We start from the raw sequence: 14106 nt of genomic DNA on the forward strand, positions 1-14106 counted from the left end.
AAACAGAGTTTATTATACCCTGTGGCATGATAACCAGGCTGGTGAAATTCTTGAAGGGACAGCTGCTGGGAGCTCATTTCCTATTGACATTGTCCCTCCCCCAGAACTACATTTTACAAAGGCCCTTTACCTACACATATTGTGCTCTTAGAAGTTAGGGCAGCAGCAGCATTGTTTTGCTGGGAAATAAATTACTGTATTGGTCACATTTTCTGCCTTGAGAAAGGGACCCTGCATGGCCCGGAAACGTCGGCTTTTTTCGATTGTCGTGACACCATGGTCCAATAAAAAGGACTTATTCATTTTTAAACTTTTTGAGTGCTGGTGACCTATTTCTTCAACTGTTCGTTTTGCACGGTGCCATCCATGGAGTTACTACAAGCACCATCCTTGTGTACTGGCCGGGACTGCTGAAAGGTGTGCGGAGAGCACCCTCACCCTACTCCAACAGGCAAGGCTGACAACACTGCTTGGAATTTCTGAGCAAACAGGAAGTTGAGAGCACACTGGATTCCTTGTTTTTTTTTCTGTACGTGTAGCATTGTTAATGGGATAACACATGGGGAAGTGTGCGCGTATTGCAGAAATGTACTGAACCTATTTTATTTTTATTTTGCCCTGACATATACTTTATAGTGTTTTTCTCTGGAAGGTATACACCGAACAGCAGCTAAGCAAGATTTAATATTTCCATCCACAGGCATTGCAGCACTTCTTAACTGCTGGTACAGAATGACACATCTATAGGCAATACCTCTGGAGAATCTCATTTACGAGGGAACTGGACTAACTTTCTCTCCTTTCACATCAAGTTTACACACAAAGCTTTGCTGCCGTTCATCCTAAATAGAGCAGAAAAGCAGCCATTTTCATTGAGGATGTTATCAGTGAGGGTTATTATCATCTTGACAAGTTAACCAGATGGAATAATGAACTGAAAGTTTGTTTTTGTGCATGAAAGAGCACAAATAAAGTGAAGTCTTAAATCTCTATTTAACGTGCTTGTATTGTTCTGGGACATATATTAATGTATGTCGGAGCATAATACATCATAGTAATGATTTCGCCCAAGCACTCTTTATATGCTATTCTTCAGGCTGGATGCGTTTCCGGGGAAATAAAAATTCAGACCAATCCACATTTGTAAAGACTCTTTTATGGTTATATTTCTGTTGGATTATTTTCCCCTATACAATAGTAATATTTTAAGCAAAGTAACAAGAGACAGACCAAGTTGATTTGGAAATGAAGATGTAACGTTATTATGTTTAGAACAAACAAAAAAAGTTTGCTTTTTGTCAGATAAATATAAAATCTTGCAAATGAAAATGTGATATTTACATAACCATGCATAGGAAGTAGAGCTCCAGACTTGTCATATGATTACTAGGCTAACATTACCTGCTTTACTGAAAAAAATTCTACTGTTTATAGAGCTCTATAACTCAAGTAGAAATGTATACATACAATTGAATCAGTCATTAGAGTGACACCTTACCCTAACTACTCATCCTAGACAGCTTCCTACCAAGTATCAAGTAGAGAGAGAGACAAATTCAAAAATCTTCCCAGCGCAAATGAATCACAGCAAGCCTTCCTCCTTAATTGATTCCACCTGATCACACTGGGGCAGCTCCACAAGGCAGGGAACCTTAACATCTCTTGACAAAAAAGGAGAGTGCCCACTCCATGTGAAGGATCTTTTAATAATTTGCTTTTTTTTAAATGGTACTATACTCACGAGAGAAAAGTGACACAAGCGTATTCAATGACTCCCCTCAAAGGAGGCTATCGCCCATCAGAAGCCACTTTTCTCTCGTGAGTACATTACAATTTTTTTAAATCCTTCACATGGAGTGGGCGCTCTCCTTTATTGTCATTTTATAGAGAGAGAGACATTATGAAAGCAAACAGCTTCTGTTGCTTTCTCTATAAAAAATTAAAAAAAATTGTACCATACCCTTAACTTCATGCATGCTCCTCATATTCAATGTTTTTAATAACTGTTATACTAAGTAAAAAAAAAGATATAAAATTAGTTTAAAAATGTATAAAGTTAAAAAATTATAAAATACAATTATAGCAAAACAATATTTGTTTCCCTCTGTCCAATATTTATTTTTACCTCAGTAGTTCCCCCTATTGACCTCGATGCTTTACAGGATACATTAGTGGTGTGGAGGTTGGCAGAAGATGCCAGAGAGCACTGTGGAGGACACAGTAGATTGACTCACACTCCCGGAAGTGTCAGTTTTTCCAGCTGACTTTACATGAAGATTTCTTGTGACCAGAGTGGCAATGTCAAGGTAAGTAGCGACAGTCCAGTAGGAGGGGTTGGCAGGGTGCTGTACATACCTTCCTGAAAACATCACAGCTCCCTGCTCAGTACTTATCTCAAGAGCCGTCAGCCCTGATGCAAGCAGTGCGTTGGCTCTTAGAAGGAGTTATGCAAATATCAAAGTGCCTTGATGGTCAGATATCAGTCTGCAATGAGTGGGCCTTTCTAAGCTGAATACATTTGCATGCAGGCTTTCCTATGTAATGCCCACACATGATGCTAAGCTTCAAATTAAAAGAGCTGAAATCCAATGAATGAAAGGGGCAGGCCAGGGACAGTAAAGCTGTGGAGGCTAGAAGATGCTTTTCCAGCCAGGAAAAGAGGCAGGCTCTATCTGACTTACTGCAGCTCCTAACACACACTATGGGAAGTATACAGTGTGTACTGAAATCAGAATCATTTTAGTACAGGCGAGGAGCCTGCACACTTGTACAAGACTGAAGGTAAGGCTCTTTAAAGTATATATAAAGCCATTTTCCCATTTTGCAAAGAGTAGGGAAGAGTTAGAAATTCTAACTCTCTGTGTTAAACCCAACAAAGATTCTAACTTAGAATCTTTGTTGGGTTTTTACTGCTGTTTGTGTCCCCAAATGAGAGAGTAACCTTGATTTGTCCTGTGACCATTGCCACTGGTGCTGAAAGTAAGGGAAAATCTGTCACTTGATCTGGAATAGAGGGGAGATCTTACAATAAGAACTTATTCTGGTGACAACTGTCTAAGACCCTGGTGCCCAATCTGCAGCTCTTTGGCACTTATTGTGCAGCCCAGATTATAGTAGTCTGTGTTATGGTGATTACTGTAGCCAGTGAGGGAAAAATATTATTTAAACTGGCTTTGTAACAGGATGAGCTCTGATGTACTTGAATGTTAATGACTAAAGCGGCTGCAAATTGATTAAAGGGGAAAAAGTGATGCTTGTTCTGCCAACATTTGGCTAGGATTAAACTGAAGAAAAACAATTTCGGGCCCTTGTAGTCACACGTCACATGGTTATCCAGGAATATTCTCAACACACTGTGTAATATAACTCCCCTTGTACAGTTTTACTTTTGCTGCCAGGAAAACAGTAAGCGTAAGACCCTGCAAGTTGCAGATGTGAATCATTTGCTTCCTTTTTAACATGAGGATTCTATTACAACATTTGGCAAAAACCCTAGAAGAAAGAATTTATATTAAGCATTGTTCGGCCTGAGAGAGGCAAGACACTTTTCTGAATCTTCACTCCCCTCTTAATCAGCATTTCTACGTAAGGACACCACATGAAACAAATCTGGACTTTACAGCACCAAGGCAGCTCTGCTGAAGGACTTTAGAAAATGGAGCTTTATTGTTTGCAAATTCTGTCTGTGTTTCTGCTCATAACTCAGAGGAACACTCAGTGTGAAGTTCAAGATGAAACCATGATTCGATACATCGAGAAACGGATTTTGAGTCTGGAGGTACGTAATGCATTATTCAATCTGACAACACATTTATTTTTCAAGCTGGAGCTGATTTTAAAAGGATTTTCAACCTTCCACGAGGAAGTGGAAACATTGTCCTCTCATCACCCATAGAGGTTTAACAAGGGCTCCCTGACTTGGACTCTTGCCAGTCTGCTTTTTTTCTTTACTTACAACTACTCCAAGGCAACTGCTGAAGTGCTTCAAGCAGCTCTCTTTTTTCATTGCAAAGCAGATTCTATCCTGCAAAACTGTTGTTTGAAGTTCTGAGCAATTGATGAAGGTCTGAGCAGGGTGAATATTGATGATAATAATTGGAACATGAATGGGTTTTTCATCCAGACAATTATCACTATTAGTGACAGTGTTTAAAGGCATAGTCCACCTTTTGAAAAAAATAATAAATGCAGCCACAATGATAAATAAAAACGGGGATGGATATCTGACAGTTTTGTCATACACAGGGCCGGATTTACTCTCTCTTCTGCCCCAAGGCCAGGTTCCTTAATGCGCCCCCCTACAAAGTAGAGCTAAATGTAGAAAACAACTACCCTCAAGGCACCAGAATTGCATGTCCGGGCGTCGGGAGATAGGAATTTCACACCCCTGCTGCCCCTCTACTCTCTGCTGCCCCAAGATTGGGCCTCGGTTGGCCTTGTGGGAAATCCGGCCCTGGTCATACCTCCCAACTTTCAGAGATGAAATAGGGGGACACCTTCTAGTACAAAATATTTACACAATGGATACACCTCTGCCACACCCCCAGTTATGCCGACCATTATGAAATGTTATGCCCAGAATTGTTTTTTTTTTCACCATTAATTTTCCTTTACACTGGCTGTTCAAAATAAGAGACACGATAATTAAGAGATAAGATGAAGGCTTTAGTGCAGAATAACACTTTTGGCCGTTAAATCGACCCTTTTTCATAGATATCTGTACATCATACCAAAAAGAGGGACAACTGAGGAGGAAAAAGGGACAGAGGGATTTGGTTCCAAATGAACATATAGAAGTCCCATCGCACTACTGACTGATATAAACCTGTTATCCTTGGGTGGGGGCTGCAGTGACTGCGGATGGTGCAGCACATAATCAGAGAAGAGGTCACCGGCACACAGTCTCCACTCTACCATTCCATCTTTATTGACATTGGATAGTTATAACAATCACTAGTTCGGCCTCATCTTAAATATGCGGTTCAGTTTTGGTCACCAGTCCAGAGAAAGGATGTCCGGGAGCTGGAGAGAGTCCAGAGAAGGGCAAATAAACTGATTAAGGAGCTGGAGGACCAAAGCTATGAGACACGTCTGCTAAGTTTAAACTTGTTGACGCTGGAAGTGAGAAGATTAAGAGGGGACATGATTTTGATGTACAAAATGTTCAGTGGCGATGAAAACATCGGCACTAAACGTTTTCTTGTAAACTCCCTAACAAGGACTAGAGGCCACCACCTAAAATTGGTGGAAAAAAGATTTATACACAAAGGGCGTATGGGGATTCTTTTCAGTTAGAGCAGTTAAATGTTGCAACTCTCTGCCACAAGTAGTGATATCTGCTAAGAATATTGACTCGTTCAAATATCAATTCGATACCATCCTAAGAGAACATAACATACAAGGGTACAGGTACACTTAAATACTAGACCACACAGGGACTCTTATACACATGCACGCACAGCACACACAAACACACACACACAAAGGTTGAACTTGATGGGCCTGTGTCTTTTTTTCAACCTCAGTACTACTGTATGTAACTGAAAGGCAATGTTTCGAAACCGAAAAGGTTCCTTCACCAGGGCAAAAAAAATGAGGGAACCTATTCAGTTCTGAAATGTTGCCTTTCAATGTAATGTTTTGACTATCCAATGTCAATAAGATGGAATGGTATAGTGGAGACTGGTGTGCCAGTGACTTCTTCTCTTTTTTATTTCCAAATGAGGTATAGTAGGGAGGTATGGCTTTGCGCATGTTTGGGCCAACTTGGGCGATCTTGGTTTGCACCAAGTCTAAGTACAGCACTAATGGAACATCAGCAGCAATAACATGCAAAAATAGGTTAACACATTACTTTATGATAACAGTGGCAATTGCTTATGATGCGCAGTGCTTCCGACAGCTACATGTCATTCAGTTAAGAATTACATCTACTTTAATTTATCTAGCCACCGCCTAAAAGAAACTAAGGGGTTAAAAATGCTGGAAAACAAAAACGTATTGCCTTCCTAACCCCAAAGGCTCCATTTACAATACAGCTGCATTGTTTTTAATGTGATGTATTTCAATTGCGTTTCCAGTGCACAGAAGGACGTTCTGAATGTATTTGTAAGCTCAGGAGATTCATTAGGTCCACTTTTAGCACACTTTTGCTTTACAGCCCGTCCTTTGAGTATAATACTTCTGCTTTAGGAGCGCTGTAGCAAAACAAACATATATATATCTATATATTAAATGGTGCAATTGTGTATGAAAATAACCGCTTTTCAGCCCGTAACTAAAGAATGAGACGTTCATATATAAAAATCTCTTCACAAAAATGATACGCAAAGCACCATTTGTGTCTAAAGTGGTGACATAATAGAAATGCATTTTAGTTTGCAACCCTTTCTGAGCGCCAACACTTGCTGTTTTTACTGTTAATGTATAAATAAGTGGATGTAAGGAATGCCTATGCTATAGCTATACCAACGGAATAGAGACTGCCTCAAATAATGATGGCAAAACTGACAGCTCCCCACTAAGAGAAGTACAGCTGGATGTATACATGGCATTAGAATACTCCAGCCTCAATCCAGCCTCAGGCTTTGCATGCTATTTCATCCTGATTGCATTACTAATTGTTGTTGAAGCCCTGAAGAAAGGGGAGGTATTTCTCCTGAAAAGTGTTGGCTGTGTCTGTGGTTCCTAACAAATAAAACTTTTTAACAAATTTAATTCACACATTTACTAGTTGTTCTACCTGCTAACTGACAGTTTGTTACAAATATATATATATATAATCAGAATTAGGAGAATTTGGAGGATCAGCAAAAAGTCAATTTAAAAAAGATTAGAAATTGCAGAAAAAGTACAGGTTCTCTTTAATGTAATGGTCACAATACAGAATGTATAACAAATAAATAAATACTATACAGAATTGCTGTTCTGAATACTGGGGGAACTACACCCAGCTTGCTCCACACAGGTTGAAATCATAAGTGAAGCACCTGCTAATGAATCATTTTATCTATCATGGGTATTTGTAAGGCACTATAAATGAATGCAGTGCTTTCTATACTATCAGTCTAGTATATCAGTCCCTGTCCTTCGAGAAGCTTTCTAACTAAGATCCCTATCTGATATGCACACATACCAGGGACAACTTAGGCTGGGACCGATTCAGAGTACATGGATGAAACCCATGCAAGCACAGGGACAACATGCAAACTCAATGCAGATAGTGTCCTGGCTGAACTTGGATTCTAACCTGGGACCTTGGTGCTGCAAGGCAAATGGACTAACCAATGAGCCACTGTGCTTGCTGATTGGTAATTGGCATTGATTTCACGTGTGTCAGATATTCCTCATCTCTAAAAAATCTGCTCATGTTGGCTGTCACTTACATGCAGGACACATGTATTCTCAGTTCTGATTTGTTCTGCACCTTCTTATTGGCACCAAGCCTCCTACACACTGTATAATCCCACACTCAGCTTTTTTTACCTTCTGGTAGTCCAGCCATGCTACCAGACCCTCAGAAACAATGATGATTCCCCAGACAGAGTTTTAGGTTCTAACACTAACTGCTATGTACTGGTGAAAGGACACAGACACAGTCAGTATTCTAAGTTTTGATTTGTTCTGAACCTTCTCACTGGCGCGAGTACATGTACAGATACTTTTGAGCTCCAAGACTAGACTAGAGAAAAATTAAAAAGTTAGGAGGCAGCTGTCATTTGTAAGGAGCACACGGAGCTCCTGGGATTTGTACATATCTGTTTTAAACTGCAAATTATCTTGTGCAAGTTGACCTTAATTAACTTGTATCTTTTTCCAGCTTACTTAACTACTTTACAAACTGTAAACATTTCATAGAATGGCTGTTTAATTGTCTCCTAGGACAGACTGCTCAAGTGCGAACAAGATGTACAGCATTACCTCCATGAATTTCAAGAGTTGTCGCACAAGCTGGTGTCAAGCCTGGACAAGTTCAGTAGTTATAAAGTGGAAGTGAAGGGTGAGATGGAAAATCTGTGGGCAAGACTGGAAAGAGCTGAGTGGGATATTGACTACCTGGAGAGTACGAGTTCCTCAAAAACCCAAGTGGAAGTTGATGACAAACTGATGGAGAAGCAACTTCTCGAACAGTCAGAAGAGAAGAGGAAACGGCGGCTCAAATTCAGCACAAGTGAGTATCAGCTAAGTGTTATTACTGGAACTAAATCTGAAGAAAGGATATTTTTACCAAATCCAAGATTAGTTATGGGAAAACAGCAGATTAGGGATTTCTGTATTGTCTTATAGGGATCTATTTATAAACATTTGCAGGGCCATTCGCCCCTGGAAATATCTTTGAATGTTCGTTCTTTGTGGATATATGCCTAAACTAACATTCTTTAGTTGTTTCCTTAGAAGGGAACGTATTTCTAATAACAGTGCTTTTAACAAAAGGGTGAAGAGTTTGGAGAAGGCGGGAGAAGTGAACAATCTAGGACAACATCGCTGAACTGGAAAGTCAGCTGAATTGGAGAGTTTTTCCCAGTCAGCTATGTTGTCCTACATTGTTCACTTTTCCTGCCTTCTCCAAACTCTTCACCCTTTAGTGAATAACCCTGTATATGTTTTTTCATGTAATATAACATTATGACCACTAGAGTGCGCTGTGGATTGTTGGCTACTAATAAAAGTTCACTTTCTGTAGAGTCGTGTACTAGTACCTTTTTGGAGTTGTGAAAAGTCATTTTCAATTAAACAAGTAGTAATGGAGACCTCTACTGGGATTTGGGGTGTTCTGCTCCAGGCACATTCATTATGATCACAGCTGTCAGTGGCAGCCTTAATATAGCACTCCAACTGTTAATCATAGCACAAATAGATCTTTCACCTGGGGCAAGAATACATAGTAAATCTGAGTTGGCTGGTCATTAATGCAGAACGTTGGCCAGGCTATGGACAATCAAATATTTACATATTTTAACAAGCAGTAAATAAACTTTAAAACAAGCCCCTGCTGACTTTTGTAGTTACTGCCACTGTGGAGCTATTCATCCTCAGTTTGCAGAAATGGCTTCTCAGTTTGCTGACAATTATCATTGACTTTTGGTAAGCTCAGCTCCCCCCTCCCATCAATGAGTTGGCAGGCTGCCAGCCTTTTAATCTAATCTAGTTTAATCTTATCTCTTAAAAATAATGCATTTTAGAGAATACTCTCTACGAATCACATTATGACTCTTGCCATATAGCATTGAGTGAGTCACAGAATTAAATTACACGTCTGTACTTTCTGTGTTTTTGGGAAATGGTATTTCATGCTCGGAAGGATAGGATCAACAAACCCTTCCTGCCAGGGCACCTTTTTTATTATGTACCAATGTTATTGTGATAGGAGGCCCGGAGCCACCCCCTTCTTTTTTGCAGGGGGTCTTCTTTCTGTTCTGGTGATGTCACAGGTACTTCCTCCCCTTCTACAGTGTCCAGTGCAGTAGTAGGAAGTGAGTTCAATGATGCTGGCCATCCCCTTGCCTTGGTGATATCTAGTGGTGGAAAGGGCGCCAGATGAAACATGTGTATTGTAGCAAAAACTGTTTTATTTTTACTTATTTTGGGTTATTCCATTATTTTAGCTTTTAGGGATTAGGTCATGTGTTGGGGAAGGTCAGACAAAAAGGCGCGTTAGGTGTAGGAGATATTTTGTATATATTATGAAAACCCGTTCCTGGTGCCGAGAGCCTCATGCCAAAAACTACGCGCCAGGCACTAAGAACGAAAATGTATTGATCACCTCGGCTACTTTAACCTATTGTTGTTCTTGTTTTGAGGCTGCACTATAATGCTGGCACAAATCCAGTCGTTAAAAACTGTGAAGAAATCTGGGGGCGCTGTTGGCGCTTGGATGAAAAACGCCGGCGACAAATCAAAAAACATCTATTTCTTTACTTCCTCCAGCAACAACTTGCTTCTAGAATTTGCCAACATTGAGGAATTCACCAGCCGGGATTTCCTGCAAAGAGCAGAATCTATAAAACTGCCGTTCTTCTGGCAAGGAACCGGCCTCCAAGTCTATAAGAATGAGGTGTTTTTCCATAAGAAGGGCACAATGAATGAAATTGTTAGATACAACATCCAGAAGAACATTACACAGTCTATGAATCTGGAGGGTGCTGGGCATAGTCCACCCTACCAGCTTTCACCATACACAAAAATTGATCTCGCCATAGATGAGCAAGGTCTATGGGCCATTCACGCTGAACCCGAAGCTGACGGCAACCTGGTCCTTACAAAAATAGACCAGGCCGACATGGCAGTGACCCAAGTGTGGAACACAACCTGCAGCAGCTATAACGCAGAGGCAGCCTTCGTCATATGTGGAACCCTGTACGTCATGTACAATAGTCCAAATGGTGGTAGATCCCATATTGACTGTATCTTCGACACCTCCGATGTCATTGATGGCCACGAGACACCTACTCTGTACTTCCCAAAGCGATACAGCCATCACTCTTCAGTGCATTACAATCCGAGAGACCAAATGCTCTACGGTTGGGATGATGGCTACCAAATCATCTATAGGTTTGAGGCAATGAAGAAGTATGAGAATTTCTGAATACGAGAAAACATTACATTACCTGGTGGGCCAAATGTATCACCCGACCTGTATATTGTCTCTGTTGCCCATGACAATCAATCAGATTCCAATCTTCATTTTATCACTGTAGGTTAAAAATGAAAGTAAGACTTTGACTTGCTGCAACATTCACTTCTTCATTCTGGTTCTTTAATAAATGATGTTTGGTTGTAGCACATATAAAAGTAACTATCTGTATTACCAGCTAACCACCTTCTCCATTCCACTGTTCTAGGGCAGGTTTTAAAACAAAAAGTAGAAGCTGATTGGCTGCTTGGGACAACAGAGTTTATAGTTCACATATCTTTCTGTAAATGAAGGCCAACATGTTTCATTTTTGTTTTTCAAGCCAACATCACTATATATTTGTCAGAAATAATAGATAGAGACTTGTAGAAATGTAATATTAAAGAGAACCTTTCACCATTAACTGCTCTAATGCTTTTCATTTGTAAGAATGAAAAATCTCAATGTTACTGTTCTTTTTCGTACACTGGTCTGCTCTTTCCTGTACTGATTCATGTGTTGTGCCATGACTCTGGCTAACTCAGATGAAGCAAACCTGCCAGAAAATTAAAACCTAAACACACCCCAGTACTATGGTATAGGCACCCTCCTACACTCACCCACAGTTGAGGTGCCCGATGTCGCATTGCCTGATAGTAGACGCGTGATTCGTCTCGTTGAGACGAATTTTCAGAAATTTGTGTCCAAATTCGAATTTACGCTTCCGAATTTCGGATCCAATTCCACGAAACTGAATCGAACATGTGACTTTTCTGGCCAATCAGATGTGTTTTTCAGTTTAATGCATCTGAATGTGGGTCTGAACACGAATTCTCGTTACGGCAAAGTGGGAGCCATATACAGTATATACATATAATACTAAATCCGAATTTCCAAATTGCATTCGAGAGCTCACAAATCCCATTCGGGTCTGGGAGCCTATACATATATCACACACGCTGAGGCTCCCAGACCCGAATTGCATTTGGGAGCTCTCGAATCCAATTTGGAAATTCGGATCCCAAATGCCATTTGGGTCTAGGAGCAATCGGAGTCAGTATTAACATTCTGACTCCTATTGTTGTGATAGCGATGTAACCCTTGTTGAGACCTCTATGCCTGGCCTGTATAAGTAGATTCAATCACTGAGGACATTCATTGTCAGATAGCTGAACTCACCAATACCGTGTTCATCCACAAAGGTTGCTTTGTTCTGAACGTGAAGACAACAGGATAACAGCGATGAATGGTTACAGTATTATGCGGTCAAAAGATGATGCCTTTCCTAGGATACTATGCAGAGTACATGTGTCCTGATTACATGTGGCTGTTAGCTGTGGCCATGACACAGGAAATACCCACAAACAAGAAGAAGGGTGGGGCTTACATACAGAGGAACTGTGTTATCGATCTCAGGGATATCAGGAATCTAACATTAACTTCCTCTACCCCATTGGGGCGGCACAATTAATATCCGTATATGGTTTTCTGTGGTATTCATTTGTTTTGTCAAAGGAAACACATTTTTATGTTGTTTGGGATTCTCAGGCAATGAGCCTCCGAATCCGAAACTGCACGCTAAAACCGCAGAACGAGCGGCGGTCATATTGGCACCCTGCGCGTTCTGCGCATGCACACCACCATTTTAAAGTAAGTCTTGGTATACACCAAGATGGCGGCACCCGCATATTTAAGTGCCGCCATCTTGGTGTATACTAAGATCTTCTCCTAAATGGCGGCGTGCAATTCTTTTTTTTTCCAGGCATTTTTATTACTATTTTCAGTTTGATCAATTTCTGGTTGCACAGAACCTACTATGAGAGCGTAATACTGACTTGAACATCACAATAATTACTAACATCATAGTTATATAATTATATATACAATTCTGGATATGACATCACAGTAATCCCTATGACTTAAGAATTCTTACTGACATTATACTTGTGACTGTCAGAGCGCAATAATAATTATGACTCCACAGTAACTGATGTGCCGTCGTCATAATGACTGTGCCACCGCAAGAGCAGTTTATAGTATTAAATTACCTAATATAGTATGAGAATTTTGATTGGACATTACATACCTACAATGCAATCATATTATTGACTATGCCATCAAAATAATGACTGACATCTTAATAGTTATTATGTCATAAGAATCCTGATAGTGGGATTTTAAAAGTGTTATGACGGTGTCATTGTGAGATGATTTGTGACAACACAATACATACTTTGATGCTGTAATACTGACAATGATGTTAAAGTACAGTTGTTATCATTGCAATGCATACTAGGTCATCATAATTCTGTCTGTGATGAAAAATTACTGTTAAAGGAGAACTATGGGGTAAGTGTTTTTCCCCATAGTTCTCCTAAGGGTCATGGGAGGACACAAAATAGCGTCCTCCCGTGACCCAAAGCTCAGTATCCCAACATTACTGTTGAGATCTACCCAGCTGCGTGATTAACAGCTGGCTCTGCCTATCTAGAGGCAGAGCCAGCTGTACCCGCCCCCTCCCCTATCCGTTCCACCAGTCAGAGCTGGAGGATCGGAGAGGGGGTGAATCCCTGCAGGGAGCCGTGAGTGACAGTTACGCCTCTTTGCAGGGGTAGGATCGAGAAGTGTTCACTCACTTCCCGATCTATTGAGCTGACCTGTGACAGTTTAATTGTCACACGTCGGCTCGAACTATGAGGATGAGTGAAAATCATTCACCTCATAGTTCTCCTTTAAAATTGCAACAAATGATGTCATTGAATCCTGAAGGTTTTCTAAAAGGTAAAGTTGATTTTTAGCAAGAATTTTACAGCTGCTATCCAGGGATTGCTAGAAAGCTACAATATTAGAGAGGGAGAAATACAGAACTTATAACAGCCTCTATGCCAAGAGTAGGTAATCTCAGGCCCTCTATCTGCTATGAAACTACAAGTCCCATGAGGCATTGCAAGACTGACAGCCACAAGCATGACTCCCAGAGGCATATGATGATGGGATTTGTAGTTTCAGCATGATTGCAGTGCCGAGGTTGCCTACCCCCGCTCTATGTACTGTTAATGGGATATCAAAACTAATTTCAAGGGTCTTGTGTACTTCCAGGATCAGCCAGAAGATGGCTCCAATGACCAGCAAATATTCTTCAGCTGCTCAAACGGTAGAACTTAAAGCTGCTTGTAGTTGAAAGAACATTTGTTGACTTAAGCTGCCCATACACCTTGAGATCATCAGGCGGTTTCGTGTGCTATTAATCCATGTTCAGTCTCAGTTGATATTTAGTGATGCAGATCCTCCAATCATTAGTCACCTTTGTATTACAGGAATCAATTCCACATGTTTTCACCCTTTTTCATCCGTTGTTTCATCTCAGTGCTGTTGATGTCCTGTAATCTCTTTACAGCCACTTCCTGTCTACATGAACTAGAGCAATAGCTGTACGGCATTTAATAGAGCAAATGGGACTTGTAGTATTTTTATTCACAGATTCTATGAATAAA

The 14106-nt window shown here is 40.5% G+C and overlaps 1 protein-coding gene across 1 annotated transcript; it reads left to right on the forward strand.

The window, feature by feature from the left end:
• Positions 1-3413: 3413 nt before the first annotated feature.
• On the forward strand, positions 3414-10713 carry OLFML1 (olfactomedin like 1). The gene is made up of 3 exons (XM_018559728.1): positions 3414-3778; positions 7882-8170; positions 9801-10713. The coding sequence occupies exons 1-3, from the start codon at positions 3656-3658 to the stop codon at positions 10583-10585; spliced, it is 1197 nt and encodes a 398-aa protein (XP_018415230.1). The 5' UTR covers positions 3414-3655; the 3' UTR covers positions 10586-10713.
• Positions 10714-14106: the final 3393 nt, after the last annotated feature.

The sequence above is a fragment of the Nanorana parkeri genome, unplaced genomic scaffold, assembly GCF_000935625.1.
Source record: "Nanorana parkeri isolate BGI_ZX_2015 unplaced genomic scaffold, ASM93562v1 scaffold414, whole genome shotgun sequence".
Taxonomy (NCBI): domain Eukaryota; kingdom Metazoa; phylum Chordata; class Amphibia; order Anura; family Dicroglossidae; genus Nanorana; species Nanorana parkeri.

What these genes read in the sequence shown, in the direction of transcription:
- OLFML1 (XM_018559728.1), top strand. Translation starts at nt 3,656, where the DNA reads ATGGAGCTTTATTGTTTGCAAATTCTGTCTGTGTTTCTGCTCATAACT. An exon ending in AACGGATTTTGAGTCTGGAG is followed by an intron (nt 3,779 to 7,881) that starts GTACGTAATGCA and finishes ATTGTCTCCTAG; the next exon opens with GACAGACTGCTCAAGTGCGA. An exon ending in GCGGCTCAAATTCAGCACAA is followed by an intron (nt 8,171 to 9,800) that starts GTGAGTATCAGC and finishes TCTTGTTTTGAG; the next exon opens with GCTGCACTATAATGCTGGCA.